At 37.0% G+C, this 23,651-nt stretch overlaps 2 protein-coding genes across 4 annotated transcripts; one reads left to right on the top strand and one right to left on the bottom strand.

Moving 5' to 3' along the window:
* The first annotated feature begins 6,797 nt into the window (after positions 1-6,797).
* LOC306856223 (peroxiredoxin-5, mitochondrial-like) lies at positions 6,798-11,978 on the top strand. Of its 2 annotated transcripts, XR_013782985.1 has the most exons (7): positions 6,798-6,968; positions 8,863-8,997; positions 9,261-9,392; positions 9,520-9,558; positions 9,687-9,751; positions 9,940-11,148; positions 11,609-11,978. XR_013782985.1 is itself a non-coding variant. In XM_079395365.1 (6 exons), the coding sequence occupies exons 1-6, from the start codon at positions 6,876-6,878 to the stop codon at positions 10,043-10,045; spliced, it is 570 nt and encodes a 189-aa protein (XP_079251491.1). In that variant the 5' UTR covers positions 6,798-6,875; the 3' UTR covers positions 10,046-11,978. The 2 variants fall into 2 exon arrangements, 1 of the variants encoding a protein (XP_079251491.1); XM_079395365.1 differs by having other exon boundaries at positions 9,940-11,978.
* LOC306856222 (nuclear RNA export factor 1-like) lies at positions 11,978-23,645 on the bottom strand. 2 transcript variants are annotated; one of them, XM_079395363.1, is made up of 21 exons: positions 23,383-23,645; positions 22,102-22,318; positions 21,834-22,023; positions 21,625-21,708; positions 21,421-21,525; positions 21,150-21,230; positions 20,466-20,535; positions 20,280-20,368; positions 18,206-18,313; positions 18,015-18,124; positions 14,672-14,708; positions 14,444-14,515; positions 14,306-14,361; positions 14,121-14,228; positions 13,953-14,014; positions 13,547-13,662; positions 13,425-13,467; positions 13,044-13,116; positions 12,785-12,967; positions 12,616-12,676; positions 11,978-12,535 (listed from the first exon to the last, which is right to left on the bottom strand). In XM_079395363.1, exons 1-21 carry the CDS (start codon positions 23,414-23,416, stop codon positions 12,497-12,499), a joined length of 1,938 nt encoding a protein of 645 aa, XP_079251489.1. In that variant the 5' UTR covers positions 23,417-23,645; the 3' UTR covers positions 11,978-12,496. The 2 variants fall into 2 exon arrangements, with proteins under 2 accessions (XP_079251489.1, XP_079251490.1); XM_079395364.1 differs by having other exon boundaries at positions 13,044-13,113.
* Positions 23,646-23,651: the final 6 nt, after the last annotated feature.

Below are 23,651 nucleotides of genomic sequence, written 5' to 3'. Positions count from 1 at the left end.
GTAGTAACTATTTCAACTCTTTGTTCATATTGAATCACTGTGAAGAGAAAACAAACACTAAAAAAACACAGGAAAATAGTTATTTTAAAATATTGTCAGTGTCAATGTGTTTTGTAATAAATGAACACGCGTCATCACTTATCATTGGATTTCTCTGTCGTTTTGTCATGATGCTGTCTGTTCTTTCATGTGGTTTAAAACAAATTGTCCATATTTAGGCTTATTTAACAGGCATAATAGTGACTGAACATTATATGAAGTGTCTGGTCCATTATATTGTTTTTATGTTGTAGGTAAAACTGGATGCGGTGCTGGCCTTTCAGGTATATTTCTGTTAATGTAGCGATTTTATAGACTCATTTAGTACTATTAAACGGATAAAACAATATCACTTACCTTTAAGTAAGTCAGACGGAGAAGTAGTGCAAACTGGTCAGAATTAGAAACCACTCTCAATCACGCCAGCTGCATGATCTATGTGTGAGTGCTACTGCCCCCATGTGGTTATGTGTTGTATAACGCCACGCGAGAACACGACCGGCGGGGATACAGCGCCACCGCGAGGCCGTTTAACATTCCGACTCAGGCTATCAATTTTAGGTCCATTTTCATTCTCAAAGTTTAACTTCATTAATGCATATTGAGCAATGCTGTAGATAAGAGTGATTCTTCTGAGTCAAAGCAATCTTTTATAATGCTTTTTAGTACTGACGTATATTTAAATGGTATATTATATAGAGAGGGTACAACATGGCTAAAAGGCGCCTTTCATATTATTTTAATCTAAACCACTAGATGGTACAAAAACGCGGAGTAGCACTTTTCATAACATCCGCTTCTCAAGATGCACGTGTTTATTTGTCTGATCTTTGACGCGATCGCGCGCAGCAGTGCAAAGTTGATTCTGTGCTTACTTGATCTAATATTTTATGTTTTTAAAAATGTTGTAGATTTAAGTAGAAAATGAGAATCGCTCAACTTTATGCTTTTTTTTAGACAAAGGTCTTCTTTATGATTTTCAGTTTTGTTTAAGATGATTAAAGCAACAGTTTTTTAAATAACGAAAAAATATGTAAAAGTATGGTGTTTGGAGTAAAAAGCGCCCCCGCTGTTGGAGCTAAAGGCGCACAGTAATTAACATGATAATTAATACAGGTGCATCTAAAAAAAATTAGAATGTCGTGAAAAAGTTAATTTTTTCTTGTAACTTATTTCAAAAAGTGAAACTTTCATATATTTTAGATTCATTACATTTCAACATTTTTTTGTTTTAATTTTGATGATTAGAGCTTACAGCTCATGAAAGTCAAAAATCAGTATCTCAATATATTAGAATATTTATATTTAAGTTTCATTAAACGACCATCTCTACAGTATAAATTCTGGGTATCTCTTGTTCTTTGAAACCACAATAATGGGGAACACTGCTGACTTGGCAATGGTCCAGAAGACGAACATTGACGCCCTCCACAAAGAGGGTAAGTCACAGAGGGTCATTACTGGAAGGTGTGGCTGTTCACAGAGTGCTGTATCAAAGCATATTAAATGCAAAGTTGACTGGAAGGAAGAATTTGGGTAGGAAAAGGTGCACAAGCAACAGAGATGACTGCAAGCTTGAGAATACTGTCAAGCAAAGCTGATTCAAACACTTGGGAGAGCTTCACAAGGAGTGGACTGAAGCTGGAGTCAGTGCATCAAGAGTCACCACGCTCAGACGTCTTCAGGAAAAGGGCTACCAAGCCACTTCTGAAACAGAAACAGTGTCAGAAGCATCTTACCTGGGCTATGGAGAAAAAGAACTGGACTGTTGCTCAGTGGTCCAAAGTCCTCTTTTCAGATGAAAGTAAATTTAGTATTTCATTTGGAAATCAAGGTCCCGGAGTCTGGAGGAAGAGTGGAGAGGCACAGAATCCATGTTGCTTGAAGTCCAGTGTGAAGTTTCCACAGTCAGTGATGATTTGGGCTGCCATGTCATCTGCTGGTGTTGGTTCACTGTGTTTTCTGAAGTCCACAGTCAACGCAGCCATCTACCAGGAAATTTTGGAGCACTTCATGCTTCCTTCTGCTGACAAGCTTTATAGAGATGCTGATTTCATTTTCCAGCAGGACTTGGCACCTGCCCACACTGCCAAAGGTACCAAAAGCTGGTTCAATGACCATGGTGTTACTGTGCTTGATTGGCCAGCAAACTCGCCTGACCTGAACCCCATAGAGAATCTATTGGGTATTGTCAAGAGGAAGATGAGAGACACCAGACCCAACAATGCAGATGACCTGAAGGCCGCTATCAAAGCAACCTGGGCTTCCATTACACCTGAACAGTGCCACAGGCTGATTGCCTCCATGCCACGCCGCATTGATGCAGTAATTCATGCCAAAGGAGGCCCAACCAAGTATTGAGTGCATAGAAATGAACATTCTTTTCAGAAGCCTGACATTTCTGTTTAAAATATACTTTTTTTATTGATCTTATGTAATATTCTAATTTTCTGAGACACTGAATTTTGGGTTTTCATTATCTGTAAGTCATAATCATCAAAATTTCAAGAAATAAAAGCTTGAAATATTTCACTCTATGTGTAATGAATCTATATAATATATGGATTTCACTTTCTGAAATGAGTGACAAAAAATATTGACCTTTTTCATGATATTCAAATTTTTTGAGATGTACCTGTAGATGGCTGACTTTTCCATTTGTTGACATGGCGTGGTTAGATTCAGATGGTAAATATCATATATTATGTTGGGTGTCCATATTAGACATAATCACCGTGTTTAGAATGAAACCATCATATTTAAAAACATGATATTAATCATATAATAAAATATAATTTGTTGTTACTACTGTAAATATATATTCAATTATTATTAGATCTCCTTCAATACTTTCAGAATCTTTACTTATTAAAATGATTTTGTTTCTGTATTTTAAAATATGTTTTTTATATTAACATATTATAATGACAGTAGCTATATATTGGCCTCCTCATGTGAAGACCAAAGAGTGTAAAGACCATCGACTCCACCGGGCTGGGACACTGGCAAAGGATATAAGTATCGCTTTTTATTTCGCCTCTTTTCTACTTGTTTCACTTCTGTTTCAGTTTTTATAACCATTTCTTACTATGTGTAATTAAGTTGTTGTTTTTAGCATGTGTGTTTGGTAGTCATGATTTGTTATCTATTTTAATTTGAGTTAAATAATGTCTTAATTTATTATGTCTGTATAGGTCTTTTATTAAGTTTTAGTTTTATTTAATTTGAGTTATTCTAATACTTCAACAAACTAAATGGAAATGAAATGAAATTATATATATATATATATATATATATATATATACACACACACACATATATATGTATATATATTGAATTTATAAATGTGTATGTATATATATATGTATGTATCTATGTGTGTGTGGTGGTACATATACATATATATAGTTATATATATATATTATTTTTTTGGTGTTTGGCTTAGTGTTATGTTAGAATCATTATTATACTCTTATACCTTTTGTTCTTTAATATTTTTAATTGTTTTTAGCTTTTTTTTTTTATTTAAATGTTAAGTTTTGAAATTTAGTTGTATGCATTTGTCATTTTTATTTAATTTATTTTTAAAATGTGTATAGGTAGTATTTATAAAGTTTTAGCTTTTAGTTTTGGATCTGTTTTTAGTTGCTTTAATACTATAATTGATTGCTTCTGTTGTCCTCCTTTGTAAGTCGCTTTGGATAAAAGCGTCTGCTAAATGACTAAATAATAATAATAATAATATATTGACCAAAAATTTATTCTTTTATTTTTTAAAATAAGCAGTAAATAGTACAAAGTACAAAGTAACTTTGCTAAAGTGATTGTTTTGAACAAGTATTGACTTAGACTTTTTTTTTTTTTTACTTATTTTAGCAGAAGTATATGTATCAATACTGTGACTTTTACACCATGCTGGTGGGCCTTTTATCCCGTGTGTGGGGTAAAATGCCCCCCTTGCCACCTCATACATTTATAAGATTTTTAAACAAAATAAACAACTTGAATGATTTATTTTCACACAAAATCTGTTTCTCCATTAATGTTCAATACCACATATATATTTTTTCTGCAATTATACATTTTAGGTGCAGTGAATAGCACATTTTTTTTTGCCTTTAGCCCCGTTGTACCCTATATTTATATATATATATATATATTAGTCTTTAAACACATTTTTATTCTTCCCATTCATTCAGCCAGTAATATAATAGTGTATAAGGATGATATCTGTGTGAACTGGAGCTGTGTGAAGTCCCCTCATGCTTCAAACGCTCCACCATCATCCCCGTCCCAAAGAAACCCAAAATTACTGGACTTAATGACTACAGACCTGCGGCTCTAACGTCTGTAGCCATGAAATCATTTGAAAGACTGGTTTCGGCTTATCTGAAGGACATCACTGGACCCGTACAGTCAACATGGGACTGCACTTCATCCTGCAGCATCTGGACAGACCAGGGACTTATGCGAGGATCCTGTTTGTAGACTTCAGCTCCACTTTTAACACCATCATCCTGGACACCCTTCAGAATAAACTGACACAGCTCTCTGTCCCCACCTCCGTCTGTCAGTAGTGGATCACCAGCTTCCTGACAGACAAGCAGCAGTTAGTAAAGCTTGGTAAATTCACATCCAGCACTTGTACCATCAGCACTGGAGCTCCTCAGGGCTGCGTTCTCTCCTCTTTGCTCTTCTCCCTCTACACCAACGACTGCACATCTAAAGACCCCTCTGTCAAGCTCCTGAAGTTTGCAGACGACACCACACTGATCGGCCTCATCCAGGACGGTGACGAGTCTGCTTACAGACAGGAGGTTAAGGAGCAGGCTGTCTGGTGCAGTCTTAACAACCTGGAGCTCAACACGCTCAAAACTGTGGAGATGATCGTGGACTTCAGGAGAAACCCCCCTGCTCTCCCCCCACTCACCATCATGAACAACACTGTAACAACAGTGGAGTCATTCAGATTCCTGGGCACCACCATCTCTCAGGACCTGAAGTGGGATATTCACATTGACTCTATTGTCAAAAAGGCCCAGCAGAGGTTGTACTTCCTTCGCCAGCTGAGGAAGTTCAACCTACCACAGGAGCTGCTGAAACAGTTCTACTCCGCTATCTACTCACATCCAGCACACTCCCTCTTTGAACTGTTACCGTCTGGTCGACGCTACAGAGCTCAGAGCACCAGAACGATCAGACACAGGAACAGTTTCTTCCCTCAGGCAATCCATCTCATGAACACTTGACAATAAATGTGGAACACACAACACTATTATACATTATTTATTCACCAAACATACTTATTTTTTTATTTCAAGTTTGCACTTATCAGACCTGTACACACATAATTGTTTATATTATATATTGTGTTTTTGCTTTTTTGTACATTATATAGTATATTATTGTTTTACTATCTGTGTCCTGTCCTGTTGCTGTCTTTCTGTTGCACTGTGGAGCTTCTGTCACTACAACAAATTCCTCGTATGTGTAAACATACCTGGCCAATAAAGCTCATTCTGATTCTGATTCTGATGTCTTTTTTATTTTATTATTATTGGGGGGATTTTTCAAGTGTTTCTCAGAAAAAAAAAAAAAGTAATTTGAAAAAAATCTTTCAGGACAGGTAAATTGGTAAACAGGTACATACAAAAATCCCTGTGGGGAAATATTACAGAAGACCAGGTAAAAAATAAATAATTATAAATATTCCCATTACATATGATATATTCTGAAATATGTCAAGTCATTATTCACATTATTCGGCTACAGAAATTATTTAGTATTATAAATTGCCCCATATTGGACATATTCCCTAACTGAATGTTCTCCATGACATCAAAAATAATTTTAGGCATAAGCCTGTATAATTATTCCTACCATGATTAATTGGAATTCATATTGTCTTAAAGATGTCAAAACAGTAATACATTAATCTCTCTGATTTAGACAGATTTTAACGAGTTTAATGAGTCATTTTCCCCCATAAATATCACTGTCCATTACAATTTCAAATTCTGGGCTCTTGCTGCATTTAAAAATGATAATGATCTCTCCTTGATCTGAGGGCAGATAAACAGATTTCATGAAAACTTTATTCTGTCTGTCAATATTTTTAATATGCAGTTTGTTGGTGAGATATTGTATCATTAAAAAATGTGTCCCAAGGTTGTGCGTCATCCTTGCCATTACATTTTCCCTTTTATAATTGCTTAACTCGAAACAACCCATTTGTCGCAATTACACCATCAATTTTCCAGGAACTAAACTCTCCAAGGACAAATTAAACGCCCTTTCGTTTTCATCACATTGTCTGTTACCATAATTAATAAACAAAAAAGTAGTAAACAACTATACATTCACATTTAGCCTATATAAACGTCAGCATTAGCTCTCTTTTTAAAAAGCACATTGTAGTTTAATTTGACCTTGATCTTAAGGCTATAATGGAAAATGCCAAAACTGTAAAACTCACCAAAATCTTACCTGTTACTAAGACATAATTAAATCACAATGAACTCTTAAACATTTCTGTCTGATAGAATGTTTAAAAACTAACAGAAATGACCGAAGAAAAAAATCCTGCCATCTACAACAAGGGCAAGAGAAAACGACCTAATTGAGCTGGACAGACAGTGAGGGTAGAGTCATTTTTGGTTTCGCATTAACAGTTAATTACTGTCCTAATATCAGTATATTATCTTTATAAGTGTAATAAAGTTCATTAGTAGCTGCTTTGGTGAGAATCCTTCAGTAGAGAGGAGGGAGGCGTGACTGTGAGGCTGGATGAGTGTTGTGTTCCCGCAGTCGCTGCTGTGCTGCTGATATATAAACCAATGATTTCCACTATACACTTCTACAGAAAGGCGTCCGTGCCTCACTTTGCGTTCGACTGCTGCACTCCACTCAACACCAGCATGCCGATCCAGGTAAGAACTGCAGCAGGACATCCAGACACAAGACTGGCGTTGGCATTGCACATGACCTTGGCACTATTTTCGCCGCTCGGTACCTAAAATAAACGCATTAGATGCTTCTAGAATACAGTGGCGGACATGAGTGTCTTTATTACGCGCATTTCATAACACAAGCGCGGGTTATTTTTCAGTGGTGTGTCCGTGATGTTACCATTTTGCGATTTTCTTTTCCTGATACTTATTCAGATATGTTGTGGGCGATCAGTTAAAGCATTTAGTGATAGAAGTAAACTATTTCCTTGTAGGCTCTGTAGGCAACGCAAACCTGCTGTTGATGGCAACTTGGAAAGGGCGCGGGGTGCGCGAGTATATGGCAACACATTTACTGCGTTCTTATAAAATGTTATCGATTCTTTGTTCAATATTGAACTATTATGCTAAGAAGTAAACTGAAAAAAAGAAATTTGTTTTATTGCACTTAAAATGTATCCAACAACATCATTATCAAGAAAACATAATAAAAATGTCATATGTTACAGCAGATACATTAGCACAATTTTTAATGCATAAATAATTCTTTGAGAATTAGTAGTTATGATAATTATGCATGACCAAGTAGTCCTGTACATAATCTAAAATACAAAACAAGTAAATTATCTCATTTCACTGACTCAATTTTAAATAAATTGTGGAGTTTATCAGCCATTGAAGTTATTTAAAAAACAATTATCAAACATTTTTGGTTTATGGTAAATAAAGAGTTTATGAGGTTACTACAAATCATAATTTAGTCCCAAACGATCAAACTGTAAATGATTTTATAAATTTTATCCACTCTGTTAAAAAATAAGAATTTCCCTGTAATAGCAGCAGCTGCAGTTACCAGAACCTTGCCGTAAAAGATATGGTATAGCAACATTTTCATATTCATGGAATCAAAATTAATGTACAGTAAGAAATGTTTATTTAATTAACTCATTTGATGTTAATATATACCACTAATCCTAACCCTAAGTGCTAAAATGTATTATGCTCCTTTACTGGCAACCACCAGAAAAACACGTGGGGTAAAGAGGAAGCCACATAATAAATAAAAGTTCATCACAGGTACATGTAATTATAAGATGATGTATTCTTTTTCACTCCCAAGAATTGTAAATGCCATTTTATTCATGATATATAGGAAGGGAACTTGCTGTTAACCAATTAACAGGTTTAGCATTGTTTTTACAGTTTTTTTTACCATTAAAATGAGAATCAGTTTTAATGTTTATTATAAAAGAATTGCACAAATCGCACAATTCCTCCAATCTGTCTCAAATTTTAGTAGCAGGTTTACAAAAATCCATATTAAAATAATATAATATTTGGTTTCACACTAAGGTCAATGAACAACATTTGTTGAAGAATTATAATATTTTAAATATATATTGTAATATGTAATAAGTTAATAACGGTGCTTGAGTCACGAGTTCTCAAGCATTAAGGCAGGGTGTTAAACTCAGTTCCTGGAGGGCCGGAGCCCTGCAGAGTTTAGATGCAACCCTAATTAAACACCTGATCCAGCTAATCAAGTCCTTCAGGCTAATTGTGTTGGAGCAGGGTTGGAACTAAACTCTGCAGGGTTGCGGCCCTACAGGAACTGAGTTTGACACCCCTGCTTTAAATAATAAGCTTTTTACGATGACAAGAATCATACAGTCAGGTGTCCACATTTATTTATTTTTTGATCTCTGAAATTGGACAGTTTACTGGAGCAGCTGTTGTCATCAGAGCTCTTGTGTTTGTGTTGCTGTGGCAATGAATTGACTTAGTAATAAATAATGGATTAAGAAATGAAGCTGTTTGAACAGTTTTATGTGTTTTATGCTGCATTATTCATGCTGCTGTTTTTCATTTTCTTCAGGTTGGTCAATATCTTCCAAATGTACTGGTGCAGGAGGGAGACCCGGAGAACAGCATCTCAATGGCTGAACTTTTCAGGGGAAAAAAAGGAGTGCTTTTTGGTGTGCCAGGAGCATTCACACCTGGATGTTCAAAGGTAGCAACATTTTTGTGGAAAAAAAAAATTGTTAACCTCAACCAAAGCTAAAGGTTCAGCTAAATCATTCTCAATACCACATTAAAATATCAGAAAATGTACTATGGCTCAGTATTTTATTAATGGCCAGACCTAAACTGCAACACTTATATAGGGGTCTACAGACTTTTTAAGGGACCACTTAAGTTTGTGAAAGAAATGCAACATAAGTTAGTCTTGAATGTCCACGTCTTGTTTGTCTTTATCCTCTTGTGTTTTCTCAGACTCATCTCCCAGGGTTCATACAGATGGCTGGGAATTTGAGGGCCAAAGGTGTGGATGAGATCGCATGCGTGTCTGTTAATGATGTGTTTGTCATGGCCGCCTGGGGAAAAGAGAACGGAGCAGACGGCAAGGTGGGAAAACTCTCCGTCCTTAATTAACCTGGTTTTTATTAAAACAGTTACTAATTAGTCTCATGAAGGACTTAGAAAGACAGACTGGAATTATCTATTGAGACATTATATGGTTGATTTATTATAGGTGCGGATGCTGGCTGATCCCACAGGAGCGTTCACAAAGGTGACTTGCTTTTGAAGCACCTTCATGCATTGAATTCAGGAAATATCACAGGATTAAATGTCATTAACTTTATGCAGTCCCTGTCTGACATACATAGATATTAGAAATATATTTTCTTCTCTATACAGGCGGTGGATCTCTTCCAGAACAATGATCACTTGACCCAGGTGCTTGGGCATTTGAGGTCTCAAAGGTGAGATGACTGTCCCTCCTTTTTTTTTTTTTTTCATAAAATATGGGATCATTTCTTTTCCACAGAATGTGAAGATGATAGCTAGTCAAATACGTGTATAATTTAGTAAAACTTTCATTTTCATGTGGAACTAACAGTTTCACTTCTCCTCAATTGCCTCTTCTGATCCTGGTTTTGTGTATGTGCAGGTATGCTATGCTGGTTGAAGATGGAGTAGTCAGGAAGCTCAATGTGGAGCCTGATGGAACAGGCCTGACCTGCAGCTTAGCCCCAAACTTTCTCAGTGAGATTTAAGTTACTGAGTGTAACCAGTTTAGACTGTACAATCCGTCACCCTTTTGTCATAGACCCAATTATCATTCCAAAAACAGTGTAATGGAAATTTCCAACAATGAATAACACTATTGCATAGTCTATGGGGAAACCCATATGAGGAACTAACTTGTTTACTTGCAGCAATAATTCATTGCTTCCTTTTGTGTTTGGAAAAAACGCACAAGTTTGGCTGTATAATGCACAAATCTCTGTTTCTGATGGTTGTGTGTAAAACCTACTGTATAGTGGTTACCTAAGCAGCAATACACATTTTCCTCATGACTGCATCCAATCTGTTGTGATTTTTGAAGCATTACATGCGGTACAATGGAAGTAAAACCATATACGGTTACCCCTGTGATGCAAGTATGATGGCACATTCAGCTTTTTTGATAGACACACTACTGAACATAGTTTTATAATTTTCCGTCTCACCTACAGCCCGAATTCCGGAAATGTTGGAACATTTTTTTAAATTTGAATAAAATGAAAACTAAAAGACTTTCAAATCACATGAGCCTATATTTTATTCACAATAAAACATACAGAACTTGTTTAAATGGATAAATTTGACAGTTTTATGCACTGAATGAGCTCATTTAAAATTTGACGCCTGCTACAGGTCTCAAAAAAGTTGGCATGGGGGCAACAAAGGGCTGAAAAAGCAAGACATTTTGAAAAGATTCAGCTGGGAGAACATCTAGCAACTAATTAAGTTAATTGACATCAGGTCTGTAACATGATTAGCTATAAAAGGGATGTCTTAGAGAGGCAGAGTCTCTCAGAAGTAAAGATGGGCAGAGGCTCTCCAATCTGTGAAAGATTGGAATATTTTTAAAATAACGTTCCTCAACGTCAAATTGCAAAGGCTTTGCAAACCTCATCATCTACAGTGCATAACATCATCAAAAAATTCAGAGAAACTGGAGAAATGTGTGTGTAAGGGACAAGGACGAAGACCTTTGTTGGATGGCCGTGGTCTTCGGGCCCTCAGATGACTCATCGGCATGATTCTGTCATTGACATTACTAAATGGGCCCAGGAATACTTCCAGAAACCACTGTCGGTGTAAACAATCCGCCGTGCCATCTGCAGATGCCAACTAAAGCTCTATTATGCAAAAAGGAAGCCATATGAACATGGTCCAGAAGTGCCGTCGTGTCCTGTGGGCCAAGACTCATTTAAAATGGACTGTTTCAAAGTGGAAAAGTGTTCTATGGTCAGATGAGTCCAGATTTGACATTCTTGTTGGAAATCAGGGATGCTGTGTCCTCCGGGCTAAGAGGAGGGAGACCTTCCAGCGTATTATCAGTGTTCAGTTCAAAAGCCAGCATCTCTGATGGTATGGGGGTGCCAATGTGCATACGGTATGGGCAGCTTGCTTGTTTTGTAAGGCACTATGAATGCTGAAAGGTATTTAAAGGTTTTAGAGCAACGTACGCTGCCCTCCAGACGGTGTCTATTTCAGGGAAGGCCTTGTTTATTTCAGCAGGACAATGCAAAACCACATACTGCAGCTATTACAAAAGTATGGATTCATAGTAGAAGAGTCCGAGTGCTGAATTGGCCTGCCTGCAATCCAGATCTTTCACCAATAGGGAGAATTTGGCGCATCATTAAACGAAAAATACGTCAAAGATGACCACTTCAGCACCTGGAAACCTATATCAGGCAAGAATGGGACCAAATTCCAACACGAAAACTCCAGAAACTCATAACCTCGATGCCCAGACGTCTTCAAACTGTTTTGAAAAGAAGAGATGCTACACCATGGTAAATATGCCCCCGTTTGAGACCTGTAGCAGGCATCAAATTTTAAATGAGCTCATTTTGTGCATAAAATTGTAAAATTTCTCAGTTTAAACGTTTATGTTATCTATGTTCTATTGTGAATAAAATATTGGCTCATGTGATTTGAAAGTCTTTTAGTTTTCATTTTATTCAAATTTAAAAAACGTCCCAACATTTCCAGAATTCGGGTTGTATAATTCACAGTAAAATACAACTCACTCTTACAGTCTAGTACATAAGATCATGGTTAATATTTATTTTACAAAACACAAGCAATAAACAAGTACTTTATTTATCATATCTGTCCCATATTGGACGACAGTTAAAACTAACGGAACCCTTGAACCGCAAAGCTGGGAAGAAAAAAATATTCACAAAATAAAAAAATAATAATTTCACATAGTGGGGGAAAATGGTTTTCGTGCCTTCCTGAGTTATTTTTTTCCTATCTTATTTTTGCTCTGTAAACTTGATTTTACACTGTAAAGAAATTAAATTGTTGAGAACCTTTTTCTTTAGAGGAAAAAAAGACCCCAAAAAATAAAAGGAAAAAATAACTACAGAATTTATTTTAGGTGGGAAGAATCAGGAAGTCCCCTTGCGGTTTAGGGTTTCCGTAAAACCTCCAACAGCAGCTCTTTATTTGACGAAAGCGACATCTGGGATCTTTCCTTGAGCCTGTTTAAAAAAAAAAAGAAGACATTCATAAGATAAATGCAGGACACACGAGTATTTGTTCCTTTGAACCACTGGTGTACCTTAAGGCCGGTGAAGATCAGAGCAGCCCTGTCAAAATCCCAATCGTTGTCTAGTAGGCACCTGAAATAAGAAAGTTCTGAGCTTGACAAGCTATCCATCTTTATATGATTCTATAAACAGAACAACTATCTAGCCAAAGCAATAATGAACATGTATTGCAGTCCTTACTTCTGAGACCATTCTATGTTCATGCCAGACTTTAGGGAGAAGGCAGCAAGCATTTCTTGTTGCGGGGCGGACAGAGTGGGCACAGGGCTGCTGGACGGCGTGGGGGCTGGGGCAACAAATGCACGTCGAATTTCCTCCGTAGTGGCATTTCGAACAAAGAGCTCATCATTCACAATGCACAGACTGAAGAGTTGAAAACATGTTATGATATGACCAATGGCACATGAGGTCAAATACATTTTTATACGCGAGATCTTACCCAGCAGGAACAGCAGGAACAGCAATGAACACCCGGGAGAAGGCTCTGAATGAGTCTCGCGATTTGCCATCTGCTTAAAAAAAAATAATAAAAAAAATAAGAGAAAATGTTGCAAGTCACAAAACACACTCAGATCAGAGCCCAAAATTTTTGCACATTAAAAAAGATACGACCTCACGCTGTGTCAATCACATTTATACACTACCTCTGAAACTTTCGTCCGTCATAAAAAAATTTTGGATAGGGTTCGATTTTCTGCGTTTTTCGCATCCGTAGTAAGCATTTTGAGAGGAAAGGATGACGAATACGTAAAAATGAAAAAACTCATATGAAAATTTCGGACTTTAAACGACTGACTGAATAATTTTAGATGGAACTCACTCTCTTTGAAAACTCCACTGACTGTAAATGCCAACAATGTAGCCTGCAAAAAACACAGATGCAATTAGAACCGCAAATCTGAATGAGAACCATGCAAGCAGAATACCGCAAGTTTAACTCACGGTGTAGGTGTTGACGTCTACGATCAAGGAGGCGATGTCATGCTGAGTTTTGGGAAGTTCGTTCAGGAAAGCCACCACGTTTAATCGTGTGTGCTTAATCAAACGAAACCGTGTAGCTGAAAGGAAATGGCAAAACTCATCACACAATTCAGGATGCAATGTAATACTAAAGGTGCGGCCATATTTATTACTGCTGTGAAATTTTGCACAATCAAGAGTTGTGTGTGAGGACAAGAAGTTCCCTATACAGGTTTCACTTGTGTTTAAGTTGCTCACTCAAATTTGAGCAACAGAAAGCTGCTTGGGTTTTTTGCACAAACGCAAAACTTCACTGAAATATGAACACCTTGATGTTGAAGTTAGAAGAGGACAGAAACTTGATGTAGATTATTTAATAATTACTTACTGGGGTCGTCTTTCATACGCCTGATATTGCGACTGTCTTTCTGATACTCCCCTAAACTACTTCTGCAGACAAAAAGATTGAGAAACAAGGTAAATGTATGCAGACCATGTGGAAGAAAGATCAGATTGTACTGACTAGATGATAGAGGAGAGAGAAGGTATACTGTACTTTGAAGCGTTTTGCAGGGTGAAGGGAATGCTGAGGGAGAAAGCTGCCCCGTCATGGTAGGCGTCTAGCAGAGGCTGTCTGTCTCCCGAGTCATATATGCTGTAATACCTGGAGGATGAGACAGATTTGTGAACATATTGATCTGGACGTTTTCGTTTCAACGTTCAAGATCAAAGAATACGTACTGTTGCAGGAAGCATAGGATGATGTTCTTGATTTCTTCCGAGGAGAAGTAGCTAGCCTGTGTTTGAAGTAAAACAAAGGTTAAGAATGAAAGCCAAATTTAGGCATCTCAGTAAGAAAGTATGAAAATTTGACCAAACCTTGCAGGGGGGAAGAGTCGCAGGAGCAACTTCCAAATCAAAACCAATGGGAGGCGGAAGGACGTGTCCATCCTGTTGTTTAAACAATAAACAGATAAACAACGCGTCTAATATACAATTAAGCCAAAGAGCGAATGTGACTACACATTCACTTCTTATGGTTACCACAATTGTATGTTCGCAAGCTAAGAGAGTTACACCAACAGATAAACACTGTGGATTTCCTACCAGTTTGAGCAGCTTGGGGAATCGTTCCCGAACGGCACTGTCCAACAATCACAAAGACACAACAAGAGAGACAACGTTAGGAAAGACTGCACATATGCCAATGACACGGTCCAACACAAACTCAAAAACTTAAATTGGGCCATCTTAATTACGGGACAAATAGGTAAAAAGTGATTCAATCAGAGAAATATTTACTTACAGACAATTATCCATCAGGCTTGAGATAAACTGTGGATTTACACATTTTACACAGCACAGTTCAAAAGTTTGGGGTCGGCAGGATTTTATTAATGTATACTCATCAAGGCTGCATTTATTTAATAAAAATCACATTAAAAACAGTAATATTGTGAAATGTTACAGCTGTATAACAATAACTTCTATTTGAATAAAGGTAAATTGTTCCTTTGTTCTGAATTTTCAGTATCATTACTCCAGTCACATGATCCTTTAGAAATCATTCTAATATGCTGATTTGGTGCTCATGAAACATTTCTCATTATCATCAATGTAGAAAACAGTTGTGCTACTTAAAATGTTTGGGGAAACATTTAGACATTTTTTTCAGGATTCTTTGATGAATAGAAAATTCAAAAGAACACTATTTATTTAAAAAAAAAAAAATTCCAACATTATAAAAGGTATCACACAATTTAACGAGACTTACTGAATATTAATTTCTTAAATAATCATCTTATCTTACTGACCCCAATCATTTGAACAGTACTGTAACAGTTTAAACAAACACCATTCATTTCATTTGCACAAACAGTGAAGGTTTGCTGAATACTTGAACAAGTTTTTTTTGTACTTGTGTGAATGAACCACGTGGGCATTTGAGCCATGGCACCAATCGGTCAATCGCAGCCCTGTTCCAACTCCCTCCCACCCCAGGCACAGTACTTACCCATCCACAATACTCACCACCGGTGCCCCCTACAGGCCAAAACAGACACACGCAGGCTGGCAAAGGATGGGGGCAGTGGGGTGTTGTGAGGGGTAGCGTTTGGTGAACATTCACACCATCAATCAATCAAGTCGGTTGGTCAGTATTTAGTTTTTAGCACATTTAGGAAGTGTACTCAGTGGAAAGGGGAGAGTTTGAGGTACTTGGACGAGATCTGACATACTGGTGGTTCTTACTGATAAAACCCTATAGGGTACTTTTTTTTTTTTTTTCCAGGCACTAACATACAGATCGACAAATGTTGGCATGTTGAGTTGTTAAAACTTTAAGTGTAAACTAATCATTAGATGCTTTAATAGTTTAGGGATTTTTTTTTTATTTCTTATTTTTAATAGACCTAATTGTGAGTAAATTTAGCCATAGATATTGGGGGAAAACACTTATGGACACAAGGATGAACCACAGAGGAGACAGTAAAACAAAAGCTATACAGCGTGAAACCAAACCAAAAGAGTGAGTGTCAATAAAATCAGGGTCGGACTTTAAAAAAAACCCCAGATCATCACAAACGTTGAACCCTGAGCCTCTGCACAGATCATAATATGATTCAAATAAATGAGTGCTACAAAGGTGTATGGGTTATTTGCCCTACTTCATTTGGACCCTACTATTAAATTTAAGAACAGCAGGGTACTTATTCAAACTATTAATTGAAGCTTCATTTGAGGCCAGACACCTTACGTTTCTATATCTTTAGTCTAATTTGTAGCCTTTTTGATATTGAAATTAATATTTAAAAACTTGTTTCCGGTGATCCTCCTCCAGTATTTTCTCCCAATGTTTTGTATTTGCTGAATTGATGATCAGATGTTTTTTCTCCAAAGTGCTCTAGGACGAGGATCATGAAAATGGTCAATCTGACCAACTATCATCCACCTTGGTTTCAATATAGAAACAGAGAGAGAGAAAATTGCCTCTGCTCTCATTATTCATTTTGCACCATGAATAAAAGCTCATTTTTCTGAGCAGTGCTTGGCTCAAGGTTTCTCTTAAAAACCTCCCCTCTCCTTCTCCACCAGTGGCATCTCCACACAAACAACTCATCTTCTTCCTTGAATGGTCTTCTTCATCTCCAAGATGTTGGCTGTGGCCAGTTTTGCGGCTGTGCCTGCCTTAGGTTGTCCCAGAATCAAAAGGTGGGATCTTACCCGTCGTTGACTAACCAGCCTCTCACTGGTCACACAGCATCAGCAGTACATCAGGTGTTAGACATGTGCAGGGCGGGTGGAGGGAGGAGGGTGCCAGCATTTTAGACAGGTGGAGCACAAAAGTACTTAGAGTATCATCTCCAATGGTTGTTCTGTCCTTGTATGCCAACTTATTCATCAGAATTCTGGGAGGTCACATGCAGAAGCTGCTGCTTAAACTGACTTTAACTACTGATGTATGAGCTGATGAGATTTCTAAAATATTTTAGCATATTGTAAAAGCCATTCGCTGTGCTCTGTGCAAAAGCTACAAGGCCAACAGTGAGGGGACAGAAAAAAGGGTCGGAAAAAAGCAAGAATGAAGCAACGCAATTGTGGAAGCCATAAAGAACCAGAGGTGTCGACAAATTTATGCTGCTTACTGGATTGCCACTGGAACTCAAACAAGTAAATATCATTATCACATGCCTGATGATTGAACTAGTGGAAAATAATCAAGAGCTCACTGGTTAATGAATATAATACACCTGCATATTAAAGACAGGCTTGAATGACAATTACTTTAGCATTTAATCCACACAGAGTGGGACTAGTGGATTCTTTTTTTTATTTTGTAGAATAACATGCAGGGATTGGGACAGTTAAGAAATAACACATTGCTTTCACGTGTAATAATTAGGGACATTTTCTACAAAGAATGTCCTTACAAAGGTCACATCAGACTCTCTCCTGCCAGAGATTAATGCTTCTCAAATTCACAAATCCGAAATATTCAGCACACAATACATTTCTCTTTCTATGACTGCCATGTTTTCTAGGTGTATTTTACACTCCAGTTATAGAACCATTAAAACCCCCACTCAGTCTTCTTTTTTACTGAACTACAAGGGGTACGGCTTTGCATATGCATGCATTCATATGCACATGCGCACCAACATGCACAACTATTCTGTTTCAGGCCTGAAACATACTCGACGCAAGTACGTGAGCGCAGACGCTTGTGTGAGAATGAGTTTGTGTGTTGTTAAACACACTGCAATTCATAACGCAATGCATGTATGCATTGCATTCTAGTAGATTACTGAAAATCAACCAGGTTAATATCTATAGCTTTAAGAGCATATAGGCTTGCCGAGTAATGTAAGAGCGCATGTTTCGAATACTGCGCTTAATATTTATGTACTTGTGTATAGTATTTTTCTGGCAACAAATGGCAGAGAAGACTAACCTGACATAGTCGGTCTGATTCTTGTAGTGTCCACATAACGAATTTCCCTCCAACGAGAGCTCCACCAGCTTCAGACCCTTCAGTTTATCAAGCTCTCTCTCTGTCTTCAGCTACAAGATGATACAATGACACATGACTGAAAAGCCTACAGGAAACAGTATATCTATAGGTGTCAGAGAGCATAATCATACCTCGTTATGTGAAAGATTGAGAATCTTCAAGTTGGGAACTTTGTTGACAATATCCGCCAAGTCATCCAGCCTGTACAACCGGTTGTTGCTTAGGTTCAGACAAATCAGCTGTGAAAAAAAAAAAAAGAAAAACGTTTTTTTGATCACACCTATAGAGTTCAACATTAATGTACACTAATGCTGATGTTAAGATTTTTAATGTTTTCAAGAGGAGACTCTTATGCTCACCAAGACTGCATTTAATTTATCAAAAACAATAAAAACAGAAATATTGCGAATATTATTGCAATTTAAAATATCTGTTTTTTACTGTAAAATATTTTAAAACGTAATTTATTCCTTTATGAATTATCAGCAGCCATTAATCCGATCTTCAGTGTCATCTTTCAAAAATCATTCTAATATGCTGATTTGCTGCTCGAGAAACATTACGCAAACAGTTGTGCTGCTTAATATGTTTGTGGAAACCATGATACATTTTTTTCAGGATTCTTTGATAAAGTTCAAAAGAACAGCATTTATTTGTTTTTACCGTCACTCTTGATCAATTTGATGTGTCCTTTGCTAAATAAAATTATTAACTTTTATAAACCTTTTATTTTTATCAGGGATGCAAACTCATCATGGGTGAAAAAGTGACAGACGCAACCCCCCCAACAAAAACACAAACACTTATACAATATTTAAAAGCCTTATTATTTTTAACTTTACAGTTGTGCAGTAAAGTTAACTTTTCATTCATGGAGATGACGGAAAAAAAGTAAAAAAAAAAACCTTGTGGAAAACGAAGACTTTTGAGATGACAGTTACATGAAATTAAATTACCATTATATCCAGTAGATGCATCAGAGGATCACTCTCAGTTCAACCACAATCTGGTTTTTAATTTATTATAAAATATTGATTATAACATTTTTGTACTGTACTGAAGCAGAATAACAAGTACAATTAAATGATAATGCATTCAATATTTAAATAAGTATTTTTAGATTTAATTTAGAAACTAATTTTTTTAGTTGCAAAAAACTAAAAAGGACACATCAAAAAGAGTGTTTTAACTGTAGAAGCTGCTAAATATATTCAGCCAACACAGACTTGTTGCTTGTTCCGAATTTACTCTGCATCACTTAATGCACAGCTCTATTTTTGACATCGGTTTGTCAGATAGATCGGTCCACCCAGGGCAGTCATCACGGTCAATCATAGCAATGACTGACGGAGCAATTTAGCGGATTCACTCGTGTAATTTTTACACTTGCACTTGTCATTCTTGAAAACAGTATACGTTGACATTCGGTCCTCTTAGACAAACAAAACTTTTCTTCAAATTGTCAATGGATTATGTAGAGATTCTAGAGAAACAGAGCAAAGCTCTTATAGCGCAACTGACCGAGCTTACTCGCACGAAAACTAATGATAAATCAATGACTAACTACACAATCAATCTCTTATTTACACAGTGTGTATGTTTTTTTTTCTCTCTTTGATTATATTAGGTAGATCTGCGAGCATGTAGTACTCTAAACTTACAAAAACAAAAATGAGTTCAGAGGGGATTCTTCGTATTAACCTACAGAAAACATCTCTGACTGATCATTGCTTTCAACAGAGATGCCTGTGATTGGCTACAATACTCAACGCTGAAAAAATACGTAAATAAACTTGTGGTTTTGTGATTCGAAACCAGAGCATGCACGCAAAAACACACAGGAGCATTTAAAAGTGGTTGACAAGTGGGTACAGATATGAATTGTTACTAATGGTACTGTAAAAAGACCCCCCACCACCTCCAAAAACACTTTCTCATTGGATCTACACAAATCTCGTAGGTGACCTATTTTGATCTCAAAAAGGTGAGTTTTCACTGAAAGGTGAGGAGTTTGCTTCTATGTTTTATATATATATATTATATATATATATATATATATATATATATATAAAAAAAATATTAAAATAAAATACTAACTTGGGTCTTACTGACCCAAAACTTTTAAAAAGGCAGTGTATATGCCTGCTAAGCTTTTCAGAAGAAATTTACATTTTCAGGCAATCATGCAAGAAAAATGTAACGTACCTCAGGAATGTTCTCCTCGATTATTTTGATAACTGCCAACATGGAATTCCTCCGATTCAAAGTGACCTCAATATTTTGAGAAACCAAATCTGCCAGAAAAGAACAAACATTTGAGCGACAGCCTACAATAAGCCGAAACAAATAAGCGTTTTTGTTTGGAGAAAGATGACTGCATGGATGTCCAACCTGGATCAACTCTGATGTTGTTCAGATCAAGAGCCTGCTGTGACCCATCAAAGCGTTTAGCCATGCATTGCTGCAGAAGACAGTCAGTTAGTATCCAAAAATGAAATGAATGAAAACATCCTCTTAAAGGAACACTCAAGAGTTAAGCAGTTGAGTTTTACCATTTTTGAATCCATTCAGCCGATCTCCGGGTCTGGCGGTAGCACTTTTTGCTTAGTTTAGCATAGATCATTGAATCGGATTAGACCATTAGCATTTGGTCATCAAAAATGACCAAAGAGTTTAGATAATTTTCCTATTTAAAACCTGACACTTCTGTAGTTACATCGTGTACTAAGACCGAAGGAAAATGAAAAGTTGTGATTTTCTAGGCTGATATGGCTAGGAACTATACTCTCATTTCGGGATAATAATCAAGGAACTTTGCTGCTGTACCATGGGTGCAGCAGGCGCAATGATATTACGCAGTGCCTGAAAGTAGTCCTCAGCAATATCTGTCTAATCCGATTCAATGATCTATGCAAAGGTAAGCTAAAAGTGCTACTGCCAGACCCGGAGATCGGCTGAATGGATTCAAAAATGGTAAAACTCAACTGTTTAACTCTAGGGGAGGTGTAAAATTATCTTATTTCCAAAAAAAGTGGAGTGTGCCTTTAAAGGCTGCTGCAAGTAACAATTCCTTACCTTCAAATGCTCCAAATCTTCAGCCTTCAGATCAGTGTGAATCAAAGCAGGTGGTGGGCAGCTGTTCATTATAACAGTCACCTATCCATCCAACAGATTGACACCAAATTACACTCTGGTTAAACTAGAAATTCTTACAAAAATATGCACATAAACAGATTACTGTATTTTTTATGGTTATTACTTTAGAAAAACTAAATTAGAATGATGACCACATGCCATTTCTGCCATATTTCGATGTTTATGATGCATTGCATATAATATGTATTACCTTATATCCATCTTTGTCCGTTATTTTCCGTGACACTTTAAACAAAGCGTTAGCAGTTGTGGAGTCTTCAACATAAAACTGGGACTTGTTGCCATCAGTGTGATACTGTGACCAAAAAAGGCAAGTCGGAATAGATTTAGCAATTTAACATATCGGTGCTTTTCTATATTCATGCTGAGGAAATGCATTTTAGTGCAGACTTACATGAACGGCATGGAACGGCATGGAACAGACGCTCTGAAGCGAAGACAAAAGCCAATCTTTGTCATATTTCTTCCCAAAAGGAATCTGTGACAAGAGACAAAGACAACCACAATTTAATATGCCAACAAGGTCAAGAACATACTTTAAATTAAAGCCTAATACATTAATAACTGCTTAACTCATGTGCTATTAACGTCTAATGTACTAACAGTCATTTTAAACCAGTTCTTGCGGCTTCCGTCAGAACCACCGCCACCTCCACCACCTCTGACTCCATATCGATTGCCACCTCTATCGTCATTTCCACCGCCGCCGCCGCCGCCACCACCACCACGTCCACCGCGTCCACCTTTGCGATTGCGGTCCTCGCGCCGATTCTGTGGCCGACCATACGGATTGCTGAAAACAAGCATAAAAACTGCTGAACCTCAATGATTATATAAGAAAATAAGTATAATTATGTCCCAAAGTGCTTACAATCTTCGCTGGGCACCACTGTCTTGAGGACCTTCTGCCATGGTCACATCTCCATCATCATCCTGAAGTCTGGACCGAGGACCAGGGCCTCCTCCACCACCACCTTGACCACCTCGATGCCTCGGTCGAGAAATCTGATCGCTGTACAGGGGGGCTCTGAAAGGGCCTCTGCCTTTACGGTTACGATGCTTTGGTCCACCAACACGGTCATCATGCTCTGAAAGACGGAAGATGAAAGAGTCAGAGGTGCGAAAACAGGCGTTTAACAAATACAAGTGACATAATCCCTGTTATCAAACAAGTGCTAATGGGCCACTGCTTGGATATTGGCTAAAACGTAAATTTTGTTGCTGGAATCATTTCAAACTATATTACACATTACCTATACCCCTAAAGAGATTGTTGTCCTTTTTTTTTTTTTTTACTTTTTCCAAACTTGACTAGTTTCCAAAGAAACGTAAATATTTCAGTCACTGCACGCCACGTTTGCTTTATAGATTAAAATACTATACATGCTGTTACTTGAAAGTATGTCTGAAACCAGTTTCTTTAGAGGTTGACATCATATACAAAAATGTTGCTCAACTATCTTGTTTAACATGACTTTAACCCTATAAAGCTAAGCTATACGTGAAAGATCTCTGAATTATCATCAATCAAAACCTTTTAAATAATTTAATAACTTATATTATTGTTGGAATATATTTGCTTTTGTTATTTTGTTTTAAAGCTTCAATAACTGATCAATTAAAAAAAAACTACATTTCCTGAGTATATTTCGTATGTCAATCTTTACATTATTAACCAGATGAAACAATGAAGGGAAGAGATGAACTACAAAACTATGCAATTTGCAATAAGGCTCTTTTATTATTCGTATGTAGATACGATATTATAGCTTAAGGTTGGCTAATATTACAGCAGTTCAACATGACCTCAACACACATTACCACCATGTGGTCAGTTCACCCTGCTCAATATTCTTTTCACAAAATATAACATGAAATTTGGCAAAATCAGTTTACATAATGGGTTCACCGCTTGTCTGAACTAACAGCTAACAACGAAAACACATCACGCACCTACAAAAACAAAAGCTAACGTTAGCTGGCTAGATGTTACTTATGTAAATTATAGAGTAACGTTACAAGCTGACAGACCACACAGAGTTAGAAAACGGTCTTTGAGAAGCATTAAGATTGTGAATAATCTTAACTAAACCTTATTCATGTCAGACCATTTAAATGGAGATGAGCGCTTTTGCTAACGGCTAGAACTTACCATTATAGTAGCGCGAGTCGTCCGCTGTCGCCATCTTTTAAGAAGGCTTTAACGCTACTTTAACTTTAATATATAGGACTTCCAATCGTTGTTTTCCTGTTTTTTGTAATAAAACGAAATAGAGAGAAAATAAAATAAACGCTTTGTGGGCTTGCAAGATCGGAAGAGATATTTTCTTGCCAGTGTTTTGTGTGAGAATAATCTGTCTCAAATGCAGCTGCGCCACCTTCTTCTTCGAATACCCAGTGGACTGTTTGCACTTCACTATC

This window comes from Barbus barbus (genome assembly GCF_936440315.1).
Source record: "Barbus barbus genome assembly, chromosome: 36".
Lineage (NCBI taxonomy): Eukaryota > Metazoa > Chordata > Actinopteri > Cypriniformes > Cyprinidae > Barbus > Barbus barbus.
Note: the sequence above shows the minus strand (reverse complement) of the source record. Positions and strands in the feature narration are given on the sequence as shown.

What these genes read in the sequence shown, in the direction of transcription:
- LOC306856223 (XM_079395365.1), top strand. Translation starts at nt 6,876, where the DNA reads ATGATTTCCACTATACACTTCTACAGAAAGGCGTCCGTGCCTCACTTT. An exon ending in ACACCAGCATGCCGATCCAG is followed by an intron (nt 6,969 to 8,862) that starts GTAAGAACTGCA and finishes CATTTTCTTCAG; the next exon opens with GTTGGTCAATATCTTCCAAA. An exon ending in TCACACCTGGATGTTCAAAG is followed by an intron (nt 8,998 to 9,260) that starts GTAGCAACATTT and finishes GTGTTTTCTCAG; the next exon opens with ACTCATCTCCCAGGGTTCAT.
- LOC306856222 (XM_079395363.1), bottom strand. Translation starts at nt 23,416, where the DNA reads ATGGCGACAGCGGACGACTCGCGCTACTATAATG. An exon ending in CGACTCGCGCTACTATAATG is followed by an intron (nt 22,319 to 23,382) that starts GTAAGTTCTAGC and finishes TCCGTCTTTCAG; the next exon opens with AGCATGATGACCGTGTTGGT. An exon ending in AAGATTTGGAGCATTTGAAG is followed by an intron (nt 20,536 to 21,149) that starts GTAAGGAATTGT and finishes TGTCTTCTGCAG; the next exon opens with CAATGCATGGCTAAACGCTT.